The sequence below is a fragment of the Enhydra lutris genome, unplaced genomic scaffold, assembly GCF_002288905.1.
Source record: "Enhydra lutris kenyoni isolate GAN:26980312 unplaced genomic scaffold, ASM228890v2 scaffoldscaffold66, whole genome shotgun sequence".
NCBI lineage: Eukaryota > Metazoa > Chordata > Mammalia > Carnivora > Mustelidae > Enhydra > Enhydra lutris.
Window position 1 is genome coordinate 11069503 of NW_019154150.1, and position 17432 is coordinate 11086934.

Consider the following 17432-nt stretch of genomic DNA (forward strand, 5'->3'; position numbering starts at 1 on the left):
GCACATGGCAGATGCTCAGCAAATAGTAGGTCTTGTTTTAAAGAGGACAAAGCATAGGTCAGATCTATTCCTGTCTTCATGTTCACTTTGTATTTTATTTTTTCCAAATACAATCTAGGGTAGATAGAGGGGCGTATTGAATTCCCATGTGCCCATTCCCCAGCCCAGACTCACTGCATCTACACCTCTACCCCCTTTCCATATTACGTAGACAGTCTGTGCCTCATGTCACTTGGCCATGTACGTTGTCTAAAAGAGCTCCCCTTGACTTCCGGACAGATGGTGATCTCCCTGCAGAACACCACCGCGACCAGTCGCTACCTGAGAGTCCTCCCGCCTTCTACACCGTACTTCGCTCTGGGACTGGGTGAGTCAGCCTAGCGGTGATCTGGACCACCTCAAAATTGTATTTGTGCTCACTCCCAGCACAGGCCCGCCTGATCCTCAGATGAGCCTGGGCCCTCCTTTCCTGTTGCAGTCCCTGGGGCCCTTATGCTCTGCAGATAGCCTGTCCACCTCCCACCCAACCTTCTAGTGATGTCTCTGAGTCCTGCCAGCCCCTTTCTCCAGGGACCCCCTCCAGGCCCTGGACCTGCCCTCTGCTCACTCTCCATGCTAACACTGCCCGAGTCAGGCTGTCCTCATTCCCCACTTAAACCAGTGTGGGGGCTTCCCAGCCAGCCTTCCAGCTTCCACAACACAGCGTTTTATCCAAGAATAGCTCTGGTCATGTCGTTCCCCTCCCAACCACGCTCGGAAGCTCAAACGGCTCTCTGCTGTCCTCAGAATAAATTCTAAGCCATCAGGCCAGGCACCTCTCCCCTAACTATTCCAGATGGACCATATCACTCTGCCACCCACCTGCCCGGGCCCTGGTGTTCTCCCCTGGACTCCCGGCCTAGCAGCCTGTCCCCCTTGCACAGCCTGGTGGTTCTGCCATCAGCGTGGCTTTGGCACAGAAGGCATCTACACATGGAGCAGCCCAGCTGTGATGGGGTCTACCTCTGTCCCCTGGTTGCCACCCACACGCAACACATGAACCCAAGCCCTGGGGGCTGACTGGTCCCCAGGTCCTCATCTTTTGCTTCTGTCATGCACAGGGATGTTCCCAGGAAAAGGCGGAATGGTGGCTCCTGGAATGACCTGCCAGTTCATCGTCCAGTTTTTTCCCGACTGTCTTGGGGATTTTGATGACTTCATCTTAGTCGAGACCCAGTCAGCCCACACCCTCCTGATACCCTTGCAGGCCCGGCGGGCCCCCCCAATGCTGACATGTGAGTGTGTGCTCCACCCTCCCCGGGATGCAGTTCAGGTTGACAAGTCCCTGGAAAACCTGTCTGCTCGCAGGGGCCCTTTGTGGCAGCACATCACTTGGTCCTCCCAGGCAGGGGCTTCTAGGTCCTAAGGAGGCACCAGCTAGCAGCTTCCATACAGCCTTCTGCTGTGTTGGGCCCCCGTTGTCCTGCTTCCGGTGGAGGCTGACTCAAAATTGTACACAGCGGGAGAGGAGGCCAGCAGCCTAGCTAGCCCCAGCACAGGCTTTGCTGGCTCCTGGATCCCTAAGTGGGCCTGTGTCACACTGAGCCAAGCCAGGGATGCCTGGGGCCCTCAGCAGATGTCACCTCTGTGGCCGTGTGGGTGGCTTTGGGAAAACTGGCTTGGGTTGGGCTCCCTCGTTAGCAGCAAGCCTCTTCGGCTGGACCCAGGACTCTGACCCATGCTGCGTGGCCCTGGCTGAGGCCTGAGTCAACAGTGAGCACAGACTCCTGCTGATCTAGCCAGCAGTGCATGGAGACCAGAGACTGCCATGTGGGTGCAGGGCTCAGGGCGGGTGCCCATCCAGTCTCTCTGCTCCGGGTGCTGGGCCGGAGCCCCTGCATCCTTCCATGGCTGCTCTGAGCTCTGGCTGGACCTCAGGGGCACAAGGGCCACAGGGCCTGTTTGGAGCGACACGTTATTTCTGCTGCGCCCCTTCTCCTGTGGCTCCAGTGTCACCAGTGCTGGACTGTGGTTACTGCCTCATCGGGGGAATGAAGATAACCAGATTCATCTGCAAAAACGTGGGCTTCAGCGTTGGCAAGTTCTGCGTGATGCCTAAGAAGAGCTGGCCGCCACCAAGTTTCCGGGTGAGTGATCTCAGCCTGCTGCCTGGAGCGAGAGCAAATCCATCCCCGGAAATCCCGCCCACCCCCACCCCGTGAGGAACTTGCTAGAGTGACCTGTGGTTGGAGACAGACACACAAAAGAACGGTGTGGCGTCTCTCTCGCCCAGCTGCTGTCATCAACACCACGGAGACCAGCACTGTGGTTCTTGTCCTGCCACGGAGACCTGTGTCACCTGGGCAGCTTGTGTCACCTCCCTCATTCTTCCAAGCCAGGCTCAAGTGTCACCGCATCTACTCCTTCCTTCAGACATCCCTGTGGCAAACGTTTTCACAGAGCCAAGGCCCTATGTTGGCAGCCCCTTGGCTGTGTTCTGTGTCGTATTTATTTGGCACAGTGCTCAAAAACATTTTTTGGGCCAACATTTAAAACTAGGGAGATTTCACCTAAATATCTGCCTTTCCAGTCTCTGAAAAATTGGAGGGGTGCCTGGCTGGCTCTGTTGGTAGAGCACATGACTTTGATGTAGGGGTTATGGGTTTGAGCCCCACTTATGGCATAGAAATTACTTTTAAAAAATCTTTTAGGGATGCCTGGGTGGCTCAGTTGGTTAAGCAGCTGCCTTCGGCTCAGGTCATGATCCCAGCGTCCTGGGATCGAGTCCCGCATCGGGCTCCTTGCTCGGCAGGGAGCCTGCTTCTCCTTCTGCCTCTGCCTGCCATTCTGTCTGCCTGTGCTCGCTCTCTCTCCCTCTCTCTCTGACAAATAAATAAAATCTTTAAAAAAAAAAAATCTTTAAAAAAAAAAAAAGAAAAGAAAAAGAGAAAAGAAAAATTGGAAGATGTGCAGCGCAGGGCCAGGATTCCCCGTGGCCCCGTGGCAGCATGGACCGTGTGCTCACGCTGTTATTTTTCGATCTGTGTCTCTGGGAAACGGGATAGATCCGGAGGACTGCATGTTCCAAGACCATTTCGCTCACTTTTGTTACCTGCCAGGGTCCTCTAGGTGTGGGTTTGGGTCCCCGGTGCACTGAGATGGCCTCATTTGCCAGCAAGATGACAGCTCCCCTCGATTCCGGGACTTAGAGCCAAGGGTGGATCTGGGACTGAGGCAGCCACACAGGGTGCTGGGATGGCTGTAGGACTATGCTTTGAGAGCCCGCCTCCAGGTTGAGGCTTCATCTCACGCTTCTGCTTCACCACTGAGGCACTCACTCGTCAGTGGTGTTCCTTCTGCTCCTCACAGGGGTTCTGTGAGCCTTCAGCCCAAGGAAGGTGGAGGGAGTGCTTGCGGAATGGGCGAGCCTCAGTTTCTTCGTTGGCTGTCTCCTGGATGATCCTTAAGATCCTTCAGATTGCAAAATAGATGGAGGAGAGAAGTGTGTCATCAAAGGGCTGGATTTTACAATCTCTTCCATGCTCTTGTGTAATCTTCCACTTTTCTTTAAGGCTGTTGCAACCATTGGCTTCGTTGAGCAACCTCCATTCGGAATCCTGCCTTCGGTGTTTGAGCTGGCTCCGGGACAGGCCATTTGTATGGAGGTCAGTAGTTGGACAGCACGTAGAGTTTCTCCTCGTTACGATCGGTCATGGATGTTCCTTCAACTGCTTATGTGATTTCATTCGCCTCTGTTTTCGTGACTTGAATATCCACTCTCATTCCAGGATGGTTTCTGTGTAGGAGGGTGTTATTCTGTGGGGTGATGTCATCTGACCGTCTCATGACCCCTCTTACAGAGCAAGTGCGGACAGCCCTAGCATTCCACCGTGATCCCCCAGTGCTGTTTGTCCGCACTGTTAGCCTGGGAGTCCCTCCCATCTTAGCTGCCTCTGGAATCTTCTTTTGGTTCTTTGGTCTCTCTTGGACACCTCCCCCCAACCCCTACCAGGTCTGGTGCCTGGGGACGATAGTGACTTTGTCCTCTCTTTCCTCTTTCATCCTCAGTTACTTGGCTGGCAAAGTCTTCCTTCCTTCCCCCTTATCCTGGACCTCTGCAGAAGCTCCCAGACTTGGATACGCTGGCTGTGTGGCTTGTCCTTTCCTAACCAGCTTCTTTCAGTGGCCCCTTTGGCCCATCACACCTGCTCACTGATCCCCAGCACTGTCTGTGAGAAACAATGATGTATCCCTGCCCCCTTTTTAAAAAAAGATTTTATTTATTTATTTGAGAGAGAGAGAGAGCAGGAGGGAGAGGGAGAAGCAGACTCCCTGCTGACCATGGAGCATGACGCAGGACTCGATCCCAGGACCCTAGGGTCATGACCTGAGCCAAAGGCAGACGCTCACCGACTGAGCCACCAGGTGCCCCTCTCCCTGCACCTCTTGCTCCACACCTCGCCCTCCCCAACTCCACGGTCCAGGGCTCAGACACTGAGCTGCAAGCTTACATGGCCTTCCTCGCTGGCTTGTCGGAGGGGCACTGACATTCAAGAGTGAAAGCGGTCTAGTTTCTAGGGAAGGGCATTTGGACCGCACCTTGTCATCAGGTAGTGAGAGCCAAGAGCCATAGCGTTTTCATACTACCTATTGCAATCTTCTGAGAACCTTGCAAACTCACTGGTATCTTGGCCCCAGTCCTGAGGTTTTGAGTTAATGGGTCTGGGGTTTGTCTGAGGCACAGTGAAAAGGAAGGCTTCTTTTATAAGCTGCTTTCCAGTATCAAATGTCTGATAGGATCTCATTTGGGAGTCCTGGAGTGATGCCTTCTTGTTCATGCCTGTGCCAGTCTGATCCCTGATAAGGACCTCACTTTTGGGGTTGGGATGAAGCCAATTCAGGGCATTATAGGGCTTTGTCAGACCTCACCTGCTGATGGAGTGTGGCTTGGGTCCTGTTGCCTGGTCCAGGCCTTGTCAGTACCTTGTGGTATGGCTTTAAGGAATTGGGGCTGACCACCCCTGCCCAGGCCAGGACTTCCCCTCATCCCATCCTCCTGTGATCCTCAGGGAAAGGAAGATGGGAGCAGCAGGACTCTGGGGAGTCATGAGGAGTCAAAGGGAGGTATTTTCCCCCTTGGCATTCCTTGTGTATTTTTTTTTTTTTTAGATTTTATTTATTTATTTGCCAAAGAGTGAGAAAGAGAGAGAGCACACATAAGCAGAGGGAGCAGCAGAGAGAGAGAGAGAAGCAGACTCCCTGCTAAGCAGGGAGGCTGATGTAGGACTCCATCCCAGGACCCTGGGATCATGACCTGATCCGAAGGCAGACGTTTAACTGACTGAGCCCCCCAGGCATCCCCCTTGTGTATTTTATTTATCGATTGTTTGGGGTTTGTTTTAAAATGTGTTCATATTTCCAGGCTGCCTGGATGGCTCCGTGGGTTAAGCATCTGCTTTTGGCTCAGGTCATGATCTCAGGGTCCCAGGATCGAGCCCCGCATCAGGCAGCGCCACCAGTCTCTCACCGCCCTGCCAGATAACACCATGCCCAACGAGCAACTGTGTGCGTGCTTTCTTTCCTTTGCTTCTCCCTTTCCTTCCCACAAATCACTGACCACACTCTGTTCTGCCCACTCACTGTTCTGCTCTGTCTTAAAGAGCGTTCTCGTATTTGTCTGAGCTGCATAGTATCCCACTGAACAAATGAACCTTAACCCAGGTCACTTGTCCCCTACTGCTAGCCACGAAGATTCTTTCTGATCTCTGGCCATTTCGGCAACTCCGTACATCACTCTGTCCAACCATGAGTCTCCCAGCAGCTTCCAGTCCTTGAAGGGGCTTTGCCGTCTCCGGGGTCTCTGCTGGTCAGAATTGTGACCGCATTGAATCCCCACCACATGGGTGCGTCAGAGTGTCTGATCCCTCACACCCTTGCCAGTACAGTGTGTTATCAAATGTAAAAGAAAAGCTGTTAAGAAAGAAATCAAGAAAAGCCTGTCATCATGTGTATTTTAAAGCACATGCAAACATGGAGTGGGCTCTTTGGCACCCAGTCAATGTTCCTCAACTCTTGGCCAAGCTCATGGCATCTGCGCCTCTCCGCCTCTTCCAGCCAAACCCCACCCTTCCCCTCTGGATAATTTTGAAGAAAATTCCAGCTATCTTGTCATTGCTTTCCTGATTGCTGGCTTTCTGCTCCTTGCCAATATGAAGGGTGAAAATTTTTTCTGGGTGGTTTCCATTGGCATTTCTTATATCACGAATGAGGTTAAGCCTGTGTTCCCATGATGAAGAGCCGTTTGTATCTCAGTCTCTGTGAATGTCTTCTTCATGCCTTTCAACATGCTTCCTGCAAGTCTGGGCTGGGGCCTTGGCAGAACCCCCTGGCCTTAGGGAGAAGGCTGGGGGTGGGGGGAGAACGGGGGGAGCAGGGTGGGAAGTGAGAAGTGGAACAAGGGGAGGGGGGGTGTGTCTGCAAGGAGGAGGGAGGTCACAGGGCAGCCCTTCTCTTCTCCAGGTCTTATTCCTCCCAACGAACCTAGAAAAGGCAGAGCGGACCTTCATCATTGTGTGTGACAACTGCCAGATAAAGGAGCTGGTGACTGTAGGTAGGCTTATGTGTGCTCCCAGGCCTGGGGCTGGGGTGGACAGGTGCCATGACTCCAGAAACTGCCACATTAGCCTTGGCCGTGGCTCAGCTGTGCCCACCCTATCTCGGGGGGGGGGGGGCGGTGCCCTGAAGGGGTGGTTGCAGCCCCCAGGCTCTGGGGTCTGGTTCTGGTTTAGTCACGCTCTGGGGTTTGCTCTGGTCAGACATTGGAGACCCAAGTCAGTGTGGCCTCTGGGACAACCCCAGGGAACCTTCTGGTGATAGACAGATGGAAACCTGGGTTTTTGAAGTCTTTGATTTCTTCATTTTGAAACTCACCTTGATCTCCTTTGGGGTATTGCCAGAAACTTAAATATAAATGACCGGAGGCACCCCATGTTCTGTGGAGCTAGAAGGGACATTCTGCTGGATTTCCCCCAAGATGTACTCCTTCCTTCCTCCTTCCCTCCCTTCCTTCCTTCTTTCCATCCTTCCGTCCTTCTGTCCTTCCATCCAGTTTCACCCAGCAAACATTAACTGAGTGTCTGTTAGGTGCCAAGTTATCAAAATCACCTCCTTGTAGTCTAGGAAGATATGGGTATGGGATGTGTGTGCTAATGGCCCCCTGTTCCCCTCTTTGCACACTTCTGGGGTTCATGGTCAAGGCCAGCTGCATGTGGATGGTGGCATGGATCCTGGGACAGCCTTTGGCCATAGAGCTCTGATTTCAGCCCTGGTGAAACTTTACCATCTTATGGTGTCAGGAATCGGGCAGCTGGTTGCTTTGGATCTGATCTATATTTCTGGTGAAGAAAGTCACCCGGAGCCTGGAGAGCTCACAGACTTAACAGCCCAGCACTTCATACGCTTTGAGCCTGAGAACCTTCAGTCCACAGCTAAAAAGCAGCTGATTATTAGAAATGCTACGTGAGTGACCCCTGTGCCGGGCCCTCCAACATGCACCCTTCCTCCTTCCGCACCTGGCCCAGAGTTCCATTGAGGCTGGAGCTTCCTTCCAAGGGCCAGGAAGGAATCTGGGCACAGGATGAGAGAACTCAGGTCTACACTGCCCATCACGGTAGCTACATGTGACTATTGCAATTGAAATCAATTAGAAGTAAAGTAAAGCTCACTTTTTTTTTTTTTTAGAAATATGGTGTTTCCATTTTTTTTTAAAGGTTTTATTTATTTATTTGACAGACAGAGATCACAAGTAGGCAGAGAAGCAGGCAGAGAGAGAGGAGGAAGCAGGCTTCCCGCCGAGCAGAGAGCCCGATGTGGGACTCGATCCCAGGACCCTGGGATCATGACCTGAGCCGAAGACAGAGGCTTAACCCACTGAGCCACCCAGGCACCCCTAAAGCTCACTTTTTTGATGGCACCAGTCATGTTTTAAGTACCAGCCACAGATGTAGCTCGTGGCTATCCTATTAGAGTAGATACATAAGACTGCCACTGCTGCAGTCTGTTATATTGGACAGTGTTGTCCTAGATCATTCTGGAGTATCCTTAGCCCAGAGCAGTTTTGCAGAGAGGTCTTTCCCTGCACGTGAAGGGAGGCCAGCCAAATTCCAGGATCAGGCAGATTGTGACCAGTGGGTTCAGTTCCTGACCATTCTGTGAGCACGGCCATTAAGCCAGCACAGACCTTTCCTGCCGACCCCAGGCCTTACAAGGGTCTGTCCCCTGAGGTGATGAGCTATACCCATCGGCGTCCCCCACCCTCCATCAGCAGCACGCCAGAGTCCCACCTCCCCACCGCCAAGGAGTTGTCACTGCTCTGCTGGGAGCCGGTGGGCACACCCCCTTCTGGATAGAGCTGTCTTGGGAGGCCACAGCTGGAGGGGCAGAGGGTGGTAGAGTGGGGACACCAGGCAGCAAACCTTTGGAACTCTTGTGTGGTAGGAGCCATGGCAGAAAAGTCTCCAGATATCTACAGTTAAACAGTTAGAGCCGGGTTCCTTGTGTTTACCATTCTCCCTGTGTCACCGTGGCCACTGCAGTGGACCCCCTGACCCCCGTGCTCCCCCACTTCCTGATCTTGGGTCCTCTCTGCTCACTCCTGGAGCAGGGCCCAGCCAGACAGGGGGTCAGGAGACTGGTCCTGGCAAGATGGGGACGTGGCTCCACTGGCCCCCACAGGCACGTGGAGCTGGCCTTCCACTGGCAGATCATGAAGCCCAACCTGCAGCCCCGGATGCCTGGGGAAAGCTACAGCCTGGAAAGCCTCAAGTACCACCCGGACAGGGAGACGGCCTTCTCTGTCCAGCCCGACAGGGGCCTTCTCGGCCCCCACGCGGACTACGAGTTCATCCTGAGCTTTTCTCCTCATGAGGTAAGAATGATGCCATTCTGGTAGTCACACGTGATGGGGCCATGGTACTTTCCACCCCCCGTCCCCTCCCCCCACCACCATCCTTCTTTAGTGACACTGAAGCCGCCGCTGAGCCTGACGAGATCCTGGCATCCTCCAAGGCCGGGACTTAGCTGAGAGTGGGGCTGGAGGACAAAGCGGCCTATTCTGCCTGGTCCTGATGGTGTGCACACCTCATCCACCTCGGGACCCTGGGCTCGTTTCCTCAGCTCTGGTGTCTTCCGTGTTTCCACTGTGTTGGTGACAGTACCATCTCTGCCCAGCCCCCCGCCTCCCCTGAAGAGTGAGGTGCAGGAGCCAAGGGCTGGGTTCACGTGGTGGGCTCCTGTGCGAGGCCCTGTGTGTAACTCAAGAGGGGAACGAGAGCTGGGTGTGAAGCGGGTGCTCTGGGGCCCCCTAAGAGCTGACTGGCCTGTCCAGCCGGCATCCCGGCCCTATTGTTCTGGGAGGCCCTGGTGCTTCCCACAGTCGAGGGCACTGCCCATGGGCCATGTCAGGGTCTGAAGAGCCTGTCCTTCTTGTCCGCTCTGGCCCAGCTGAGGTAGGAACACCAGTCTCGGGACTGCGGCGGCCCCCACACTTGAGTCCTGCCTCCCATCCTGGCAGGCCACCCCTCTCTTCCTAGGATGGGGGTGTGGCAGAAGGGGAGCACCACTATGTTCTTTGGAAGGCTTCTCTGGCAGCTAGGCCAAGGGGGAGAAGGAATTCCTGCCATGGCTCCCGGCTTCTCTAGGGCAGCCTGATTGGAATGCAGTTTGTTTTCAAGGTGCCGTGTTTGCCTTGCAGCCCAGGGATTTTCACAGTGTGCTCCAGATGGTGCTAGAGGAAGTCCCAGAGCCCATGAAGTGAGTGGGGACAGGGCCCCATATGAGGGGTGGGCCGCAGGGCCTGCCTTCCCCCTTGGGGATACTGGGGAAGGCGACGGCAAGGAGTGAATGAGCCCCCTGACCTCAGCAGGCTTTGACATGGGGGAACACTTCTGCCTTGCCCTGGCACCTAGGCCCAGAGGGGCTCAGCTGCAGGGAATGGCTCACTGGGCTCCACTTAGCCTTAGCCCAGGGCAGCCATACTGCTGGGTCCTGGGTGGTGGCCAATGAGGAGGGGAGGCTCTGCCCCATTGTGGGCATCTCCACCAGCTCTTCCCCAGGCAGACTGTCAGGGTGGGTCTCCAGTCAGCGTCGTGTGGAGACCCCAGGCTGGGCGCCACCACAGCCAAGTCCCAGGAGGCAGCAGGCAAGGCATCCTGTCCCAGGACTGTCACTGGTTGGTTGGCTCATGCCTCTGATTTGAGGGCACTTAGGAGCTACGGGTAAGGGAGTGCTTTCTTTTTACAAGACCACAGATAAGGGACAGAGGGAAGGGCTGTGCTCCTGGGCTGTGTTGGCACTTAGCTTACAGTGGGTTTGTGTTCAGCTTGGATCTGGAAAACCGGAAGGATTCCTCCTGCTCTATGGATGATGTGATTGTCCTGGAAATCGAGGTGAAAGGCTCAGTGGAACCTTTCCAGGTTCTCTTAGAACCATATGCCCTCATCATCCCCGGGGAGAACTACATTGGCATAAATGTGAAGAAGAATTTTAAGGTAGGCTATGGTCTCCCCCCAGCCTAGGCTGGCCGAGAGTGTGCGGAACTTGGCGTGAGTATGGGGAGGACGTGGCTGGAGGAGCGGGTGGCAGCCTCCGCACAGAGGATGAGACTGCCCCCGGGGCTCCTGAACCTGATTTGGTGTGCACAGGTGGTGGGCCGGGCATGTCTGTCATTTTACCAGCTCCCCAGCATCCTCTGAATGATAGGGCTGTGGGGCCATTCCTATGGTCGTGGGTCTTTGATGGGATACGGCGCCCACAAACCCTGCTGTGTGGTGGGGGTGCTGTTGGATGGCCAAGAATTAGCTGGGAGGGTGTAGGGAGGACCCACTGTAGGCCCACAGCCCTGCAGTCCTTCGGTGGGTGCAGATTTGTGCAGGGGCGGTGCCTGTGGAGTCTGGATTGGGGTGTGTCTTGCAGATGTGGAACAACAGCAAGTCCCCCATCAGATACCTGTGGGGAAAGATCAGTGACTGCCACATCATTGAAGTAGAGCCCTGCATGGGGACCATAGGTACTGCAGGGACAGTGGTGGGGGCGGGGTGGGGGTGTAGGTGAGACGTCCTGAGGCCGGCTGTGGGGGAGACCTGAGAGAGGACGGTGGCCTGTGCAGGGGTTCAGGGGGTTCTGGGATCAGCTCCCGCTGCAGCCTGGCACGTGTAGTGGATGAGAAGTCAGCAGAGGCCACACATCTGGGCCCAGCCACAGCGGGGAACTGTCCCCCTCCCTTTCTCCAGCTCACTTCCCCCTCTCTTCCAGAGCCTAGCGAGGTGGAGGATTTTGAATTGAGCTTTACCGGAGGTGTCCCTGGCCCAACAAGCCAGGACCTGCTGTGTGAAATCCAAAACTCACCCTTGCCAGTGGTGTTACACATTGAGGCAGCCTTTAAGGTGGTGCTGTGGGGAGGGGGGGGGTTTGCTGTGCGGTTGGGAGGGCTTGCAGGGTGGCAGGGGTAGGGTGCAGAGTCTGTTCCCAGGGTGGCCTGGTGACAAGCCCCTCTGGGTGTCTCAGGGGCCTGCCCTTGTCATCAGCGTCTCAGCCCTTCAGTTCGGTTTGCTGCGCCTGGGGCAGAAAGCCACGGACTCCATCCAGATCCAGAATGTCAGCCAGCTCCTGGCCACGTGGTGCATGAAGGAGAGCCTGGTCTGCCTCCAAGAGAGGGGCGAAGATGTAAGTCGGGCGCCCACCAGCTCCAGGGCTGCCTCCCCCGCCGCCGCCGCTGGCAGCTGATTCACCTGTCCTGGCACATTCAGAGCATTGAGGCTGGAAAGGAGGAGCCTGCCTGATCACCCCAGCCTGGCAGTGTCACCGGTTCTCCCCATCTCTGACGCAGCTGGGGTACCCTTGACAGCAGAACTTGAGCCTGAACTGGATGTTCCTGTTCCTTTCTCCGCCATCTATCTGATGTGGAAATAAGACATGGGTTTCTCCTTCTGTCAGAGCAGACTGAGTTGGGAGGAAAATGGGCAGCTGAGCTGGGCGGGAAGCTCCCCAGTCTCCAGGGAGGGTCAGGCCCTCAGGGCTCACCCCCAAGTCTCCCAACCTCTCAGGGACAGTACTCGCAGCTCCAGTACCTGCCACCAGGGGGCACTTGCTCCTGGGCTTGTGGCCCCAAACAAGAGAATCCAAGATGTATTTCCACTGAAGTAGCTCTTTCCTTTTAGCTATAAACTTAGAGAATACTAAAAGTGATTAAATATAATCATCATTATCATCACTAAATACGATGTAACAAAACCAGAACAAAACCAGAGCAAATGGCACAAAATATCAGTTACTCCCTACCTGCCTGTGGCTAGCTGTGTGTCACCACTGGTCACCCCCACTCTTCATACACGGGGCAGCTGTGGCTTCTTGGAAGCTGCCTTAGATCATTGTTGCCCATGTGAGGCTCTGATCAGGTCTGTGTGATGAAAGCACCCTCCCTCCGACTCCCTGCCAAGGTCCCCCTCTTGCTTGCCCACATACCGTCTAGGGACAGAACATTGCCCTTCCCTCCTTTCGCATTCAGAAGCTGAGGAAAGACAGGTGTAGCCGCAGATCTGCTCGTGGGCGTTCCCTTTCTCTCAGACTTTTCCTTTATACTTGACCAGCCTTGTTCCTTAGGCAACGGCTTCATTTCTCCCTCTGGGCACTCTGAAACTTAGCAGTTGGGACCATTTGTCTCAAATTACCAACACCATTGCCAAGAACCGCTGGCAAGTGCCCTGTTACACAGGGTTGGAGTTTTGCACTTTCCATCCAGGCTCATTGGTCTCCCTGCTTGGATTCGGGAAGCATGGAAGATGGGGACAGGGACAGGGTGGTATCAATATCTTTAGGCAGGAAGCTCTTCTTCAAATGAAACCTTAGGCAGAAGCTCAAGATGGAGAATAAAGTGCGACTGCTCTGGCCACCCAGAGATGCCCTTGTTAGGTGCCTGCTGCCCCAGCCTGCCTTTTCCCCCAACCCTAGTCCCCTTCCTTAAGTACTCTGGGACTTCCCAGAGCACAGAGCACAGCCGTGATCCTTACTAGATAGAGACAGAGAGGGATAGTGACTTCCCTAGGGTCACACAGCTAGTGGGTGGTGGAATCATCAGGTCCTCTGCGTTTTTTTTCCCACTGTGAAGAATGACAATTTTTTTATAATTGAAGTAACCGTCAATTTCATAATAGGTTAAGATTTATGTCTTAATCGAGGCTGGTACGAATCCTGTCTCTACAGTTCTCTGTACTCTGTTCTTCTGAGCTCTCAAAAATAATGTTGGGATTTGGGGTCTGTTAGATGTGCTCAGGTCAGGGGCACAGAGATGTAGTCCTGGCCTACAGGATCCCCCCCCAGGACTCCCGGGGAGATTCATGTGAGGAACAAAGACCAAGAAAAGCAAAGGGGCTCTTCTTTACTGCTAGAGCTTGGGGCCCAGACTTGAGCACATGAGCTGCTTTTACTGAATTAGGCCAGCTCCTCCCTCCCACCAGTGCCAGGGAGGAAACAAGAGAGCACAGAGCCCAAGACAGGCAGCCTGCACCTGACCTTGGCTAGCGTGGCAGACTGGGTGGGAGGAAGGGGGTGGAAGATGGCAGGCCTCTGCAATGTGGGCAGGCTGCCCTCCAGGCAGGGCCTGGCACTCACTGCCTCAGTTTCCTGGAACGAAGAGACCACAGAGGAGAGAGCATCCCTCCTCAGTGTGACCTTTCAATGTTCAGTGACACCCTCACTAGGCAAGTGTGACCACGGGGCCCTTCAGTCAGACCAGTTGCAGGTCTGGGACCAGAAGAGGGAGGTAGAGAGCCCCCCTCCCAGGTGCATTCTTCTTCCTAAGCTTTTGCCCTTCTCTTCTCCTTTCCTATGGCTGGTATGGAGGCTAAGGGGTTCAAGCCTGCAGTGGGCAACTGTGGGTGGGGGGTAGTCATGGAAGCATTGCCCTACTCCCAATCTGGTGACTTGGTGGTTTGCCTTCCTTAGAGCCTTCAGGGTCCTGACCCATGTGTGCTCACTGGGGCTGGGCAGAACCTCACAGAGCCACTGAGCCTGCCCTAGTGTGTCTCCCCTTTCCCCTTGGGGCACATCCTCTGTCCTCTACCTCTCAGATCTGGGCCAGGACATGGGGACCGTCTCCTTTACTTAGAGACTTGGTCTTTATTCTCTTCATCCCGAGGGCCCTGCTCTGCCTGTTTGCTTTGTCCTGCCTCCTAGCACCTCTTTGAAGAGCCAGGGTGGCTTGGGGGCGACTCTGGTTGGGGGTGACCCAGCTGCCAGTTCTGCAATTCCAAGTGTCCTCTCTCCTCATTCTTCCGGATTGACCTCCACATCAGGTGTCTCCCTTCGACATTGAGCCCTCAAGTGGCCAGATTCACCCTCTGGGGGAGTGCAGAGTGACCATCACCTTGGAGGCCAAGCAGTGTCAGCGGCTGCAGACCGTCCTGGAGCTGGAGGTGGTGAACGGGGCCTGGAGGTAAGGGGGCGGGGGGGGGGGGGGGAGGGTACAGCCAGGACAGCCCACTCCAGGCCTCTTCACAATGTATGGATATTGTATGCCATGAAGGATTTGGAGTGATTAAAGAATTTAAAGGTGGTGAAACCTGTTTATTCTATCAGATTTGGAAATTACAGAAAAGGAATTCCATGACCCAGAGAAAACCCACTGGTCATATTATAGGGTGTATCCTTCCAGTTTGTGTGATGAAAGATTAGAAATAAGCATAATCACAGCAGCACTTTGTGTCACCCAGTAAAGTGAAGACTGTGCTTTCCCTGTGACCCAGCATGAGCCCTTGGAGAGGTGCTCCCTGAGAAACACACACGTGTGCCCTGGGAGCCGAGCACTCACAGCGGATGCTCGTTGCCATTGTTCATAGTCGTGAAAAACTGGAAACGACCAGGGTTCGCCAGCAGGAGAATGGACACCAAAAATTGTGATGTGTCTAAATGAGCAAATACCACTGTCTTCTGGGAGGCCCACACTGGAAACCTCCAAGGTTTTTGGTGCTGTTCCCTTTTTTTCTTCCTCCCTCCCTCCCTTCCTGCCTCCCTTTTTTTCTTTCTTGTGGACAATTTCTTACATACATAAAAGCAGAGCAGTATAATGAGCCCCCACGTACCCATCACCTACCTTCAGTAATTATCGTATCACTACAAATATTGTTTCATTCCTATCCTTCTTCCCTTCCTAAATTATTCTGAAGCATCATATTCATTCTTCAGCTGGGCGAGGGTGGTACACAGGTGCTCTTTTTATAATTCTTTAAACTGTATATATATTTACGCTGTTAATAATAGTCATTTCTGCATATATTTGGTATTTCACTAGAAAAACACTGAAGTGCTTATTTTAAATCTTCATGGATCCTCTTGAATTACCTCCCAAAAGACTGTCATTTTATATTTCCACCTCCAGTGCAGGAGACTGCCCATTACCCTACACACTCTCACAGCCACAGATAGAATCTGACTTTTAAATGTGACCACCTGATGGCTGGGGGTGGGGTAGTACCACCTGTGTCCCTTCGGTTTGAATGTATTTCTACCCAGCATGGGTTTCAGTGTGACTCTGTCTCATTGGTCCCACGTGGCATCTTGTGGGCCTTAAATACCAAGGTTAAGTCGTTCTCCTCTGGGAGAATGCCTTTTATTAAGTCTGCCTATTTCCTTTCCCATCTCTCTTGTTCTTCAAGGACTCCGCCTGAATCAGAATGTTTCCAGGTGTAAGTAATGGAAACACAGATGTAACCAACTTGAGCAAAACTGGGAAGCTGTTGGCTCCTGTAACTGGGCGTTCCTGCCCTGCTGAATCCATGGGCTCCAGTCTTTTCCTGGGTCCGTTCTTCTGCTTCTCTCTCTGTCTCTACCCACTTCCCTCACCCCTGCCCCCGCCTCTAATTCTGCTTCTCTGTTTGCATTTCTCTCCCCTGAGGGCTAGGGCCCTTGGCCACTATCCTGGGGGCGGGGGCCACTTAGGGCTCAGGCTCACACACTTCCTTCCAGCTTAACAACCTTTGAGAAAAATAAAACCAGCTTTCTCCGGCTCTGACTGGGCCTCTTTGGGTCACGTGCCTCCCCTCCCCCCATGCCTGTGCCAGAGTGGGAGGGTCGGCCTGGTGGGAAAGTTCGCCAGACAATAAAGGCTATAGCCCACCACAGGCCTGCTGGATCTGTACATCAGGAACTGAACCATTTTCCTCGTATCTCTCAGGGTTTGTGCTCCTTGTTCAGGGAGATGTCCTTGGCCTTGCCGGGTGCTCATTCAGTGTTGGGTAGATGCCCTCCTTGTGGCAGTCACATTTTTAAATTTCCAAGCTTTTTTGTTCTCAGATTGTTCCTTTTTTAGAGCTGTATGTCATTGTCTTATGGATGCAACAGCATCTCAGATCCCCCACCAAGGAAACTCATCTTTGTTTCCTCATGTTGCTGTTGAGATCCTTCACCTTTACTTGGTGGGTTTTCTTGTACAGTAAGTAATCCTCGGCTGCCCACTCGGGGTCTGGAGTGTGAGAGGAAGGAGACTTACACGAGCAGCTGGTGGTCTCATTTCTGAGGAAGTGGGTGTAGGTGTGGAAAGCACTCCTCTTCTAGGGAGCCGAGTGTGCGTGAGCGCCGTCAGTACCCAGCAACCTGAACCCGGGAGGAGGATGGACCACTGTTGGGGAAGGCAGCCAAGACAAGCAGTAGAGGCAACCCACGCTGGCCAGCGACCCGAATCTTTGCATTCCTTTATCCGTAAATAGGAATGAAGTGGAGCTCTGTGGCTCTTTTCCCTGGTGATAGCTGAGAGGCCCAGGGTTCCTGCAGGATGGGCCCTGAACTGGCCATGCTCACCTCCGGGCAGCCTTGAGTTAAGTCCTTGGCCCTTTCCCCACGGACCCCTCCTGCCCGGGAGGCGCCCTGTTCTGCTGTTAGGGGAGCTCTCCAGGGAGTTTAAATAGTCTGTTCTCTGTGTCATTAGCTAATCTGATCACAGCCGCCCTTCTTTTTCTTTCTCATTAGAACAGCACCGTATGACTTCTTTATTCTTTATTTACAGTTTTCCACAAATGGCACAGGGTATTATATAATGGTGCAGGGGTAACGGTGGCCAATCCTGACCCAGCCTCCCGCCTTCTCCACCCTGTTGGCCTGTCTATCCACATCCTCATGATCTGTTCATGGTAGCTGTCCCAGTGTGTGAAGTGACATTTCATTGAGGATTTGGTTGATTTTTTTTTTCCTGATGCACCTTTCATGTGCTTATTGGCCCTTTGTATGTCTTTTTTGGAGAACTGTCTCTGGGGATTTTTGCCCACTTTTAAAAAATAGGGTTGTCTTTTTTTATTACGGAGTTGTAAGTGTTCTTCATATATTCTAGATATGAACCTCTTACTAGGTATATGATTTTCAAATATTTTCTCCCATTCTGAGGAATATCCTTTCACTTTCTTGACGAT

General features: G+C 53.5%; 1 protein-coding gene across 3 annotated transcripts in view; it reads left to right on the forward strand.

Moving 5' to 3' along the window:
• Nucleotides 1-17432, forward strand: part of LOC111159046 (deleted in lung and esophageal cancer 1) — a 65220-nt gene that overhangs the window by 31904 nt on the left and 15884 nt on the right. For all 3 annotated transcript variants that reach the window (XM_022521421.1, XM_022521422.1, XM_022521423.1), the window contains 13 exons: nt 280-367; nt 1101-1274; nt 1990-2126; nt 3552-3644; nt 6499-6589; nt 7335-7497; nt 8713-8905; nt 9731-9789; nt 10358-10526; nt 10951-11044; nt 11290-11420; nt 11542-11700; nt 14328-14467. In XM_022521421.1, the coding sequence (XP_022377129.1) occupies nt 280-367; nt 1101-1274; nt 1990-2126; nt 3552-3644; nt 6499-6589; nt 7335-7497; nt 8713-8905; nt 9731-9789; nt 10358-10526; nt 10951-11044; nt 11290-11420; nt 11542-11700; nt 14328-14467 (1691 nt within the window). The remainder of the gene's footprint in view (nt 1-279; nt 368-1100; nt 1275-1989; nt 2127-3551; nt 3645-6498; nt 6590-7334; nt 7498-8712; nt 8906-9730; nt 9790-10357; nt 10527-10950; nt 11045-11289; nt 11421-11541; nt 11701-14327; nt 14468-17432) is intronic.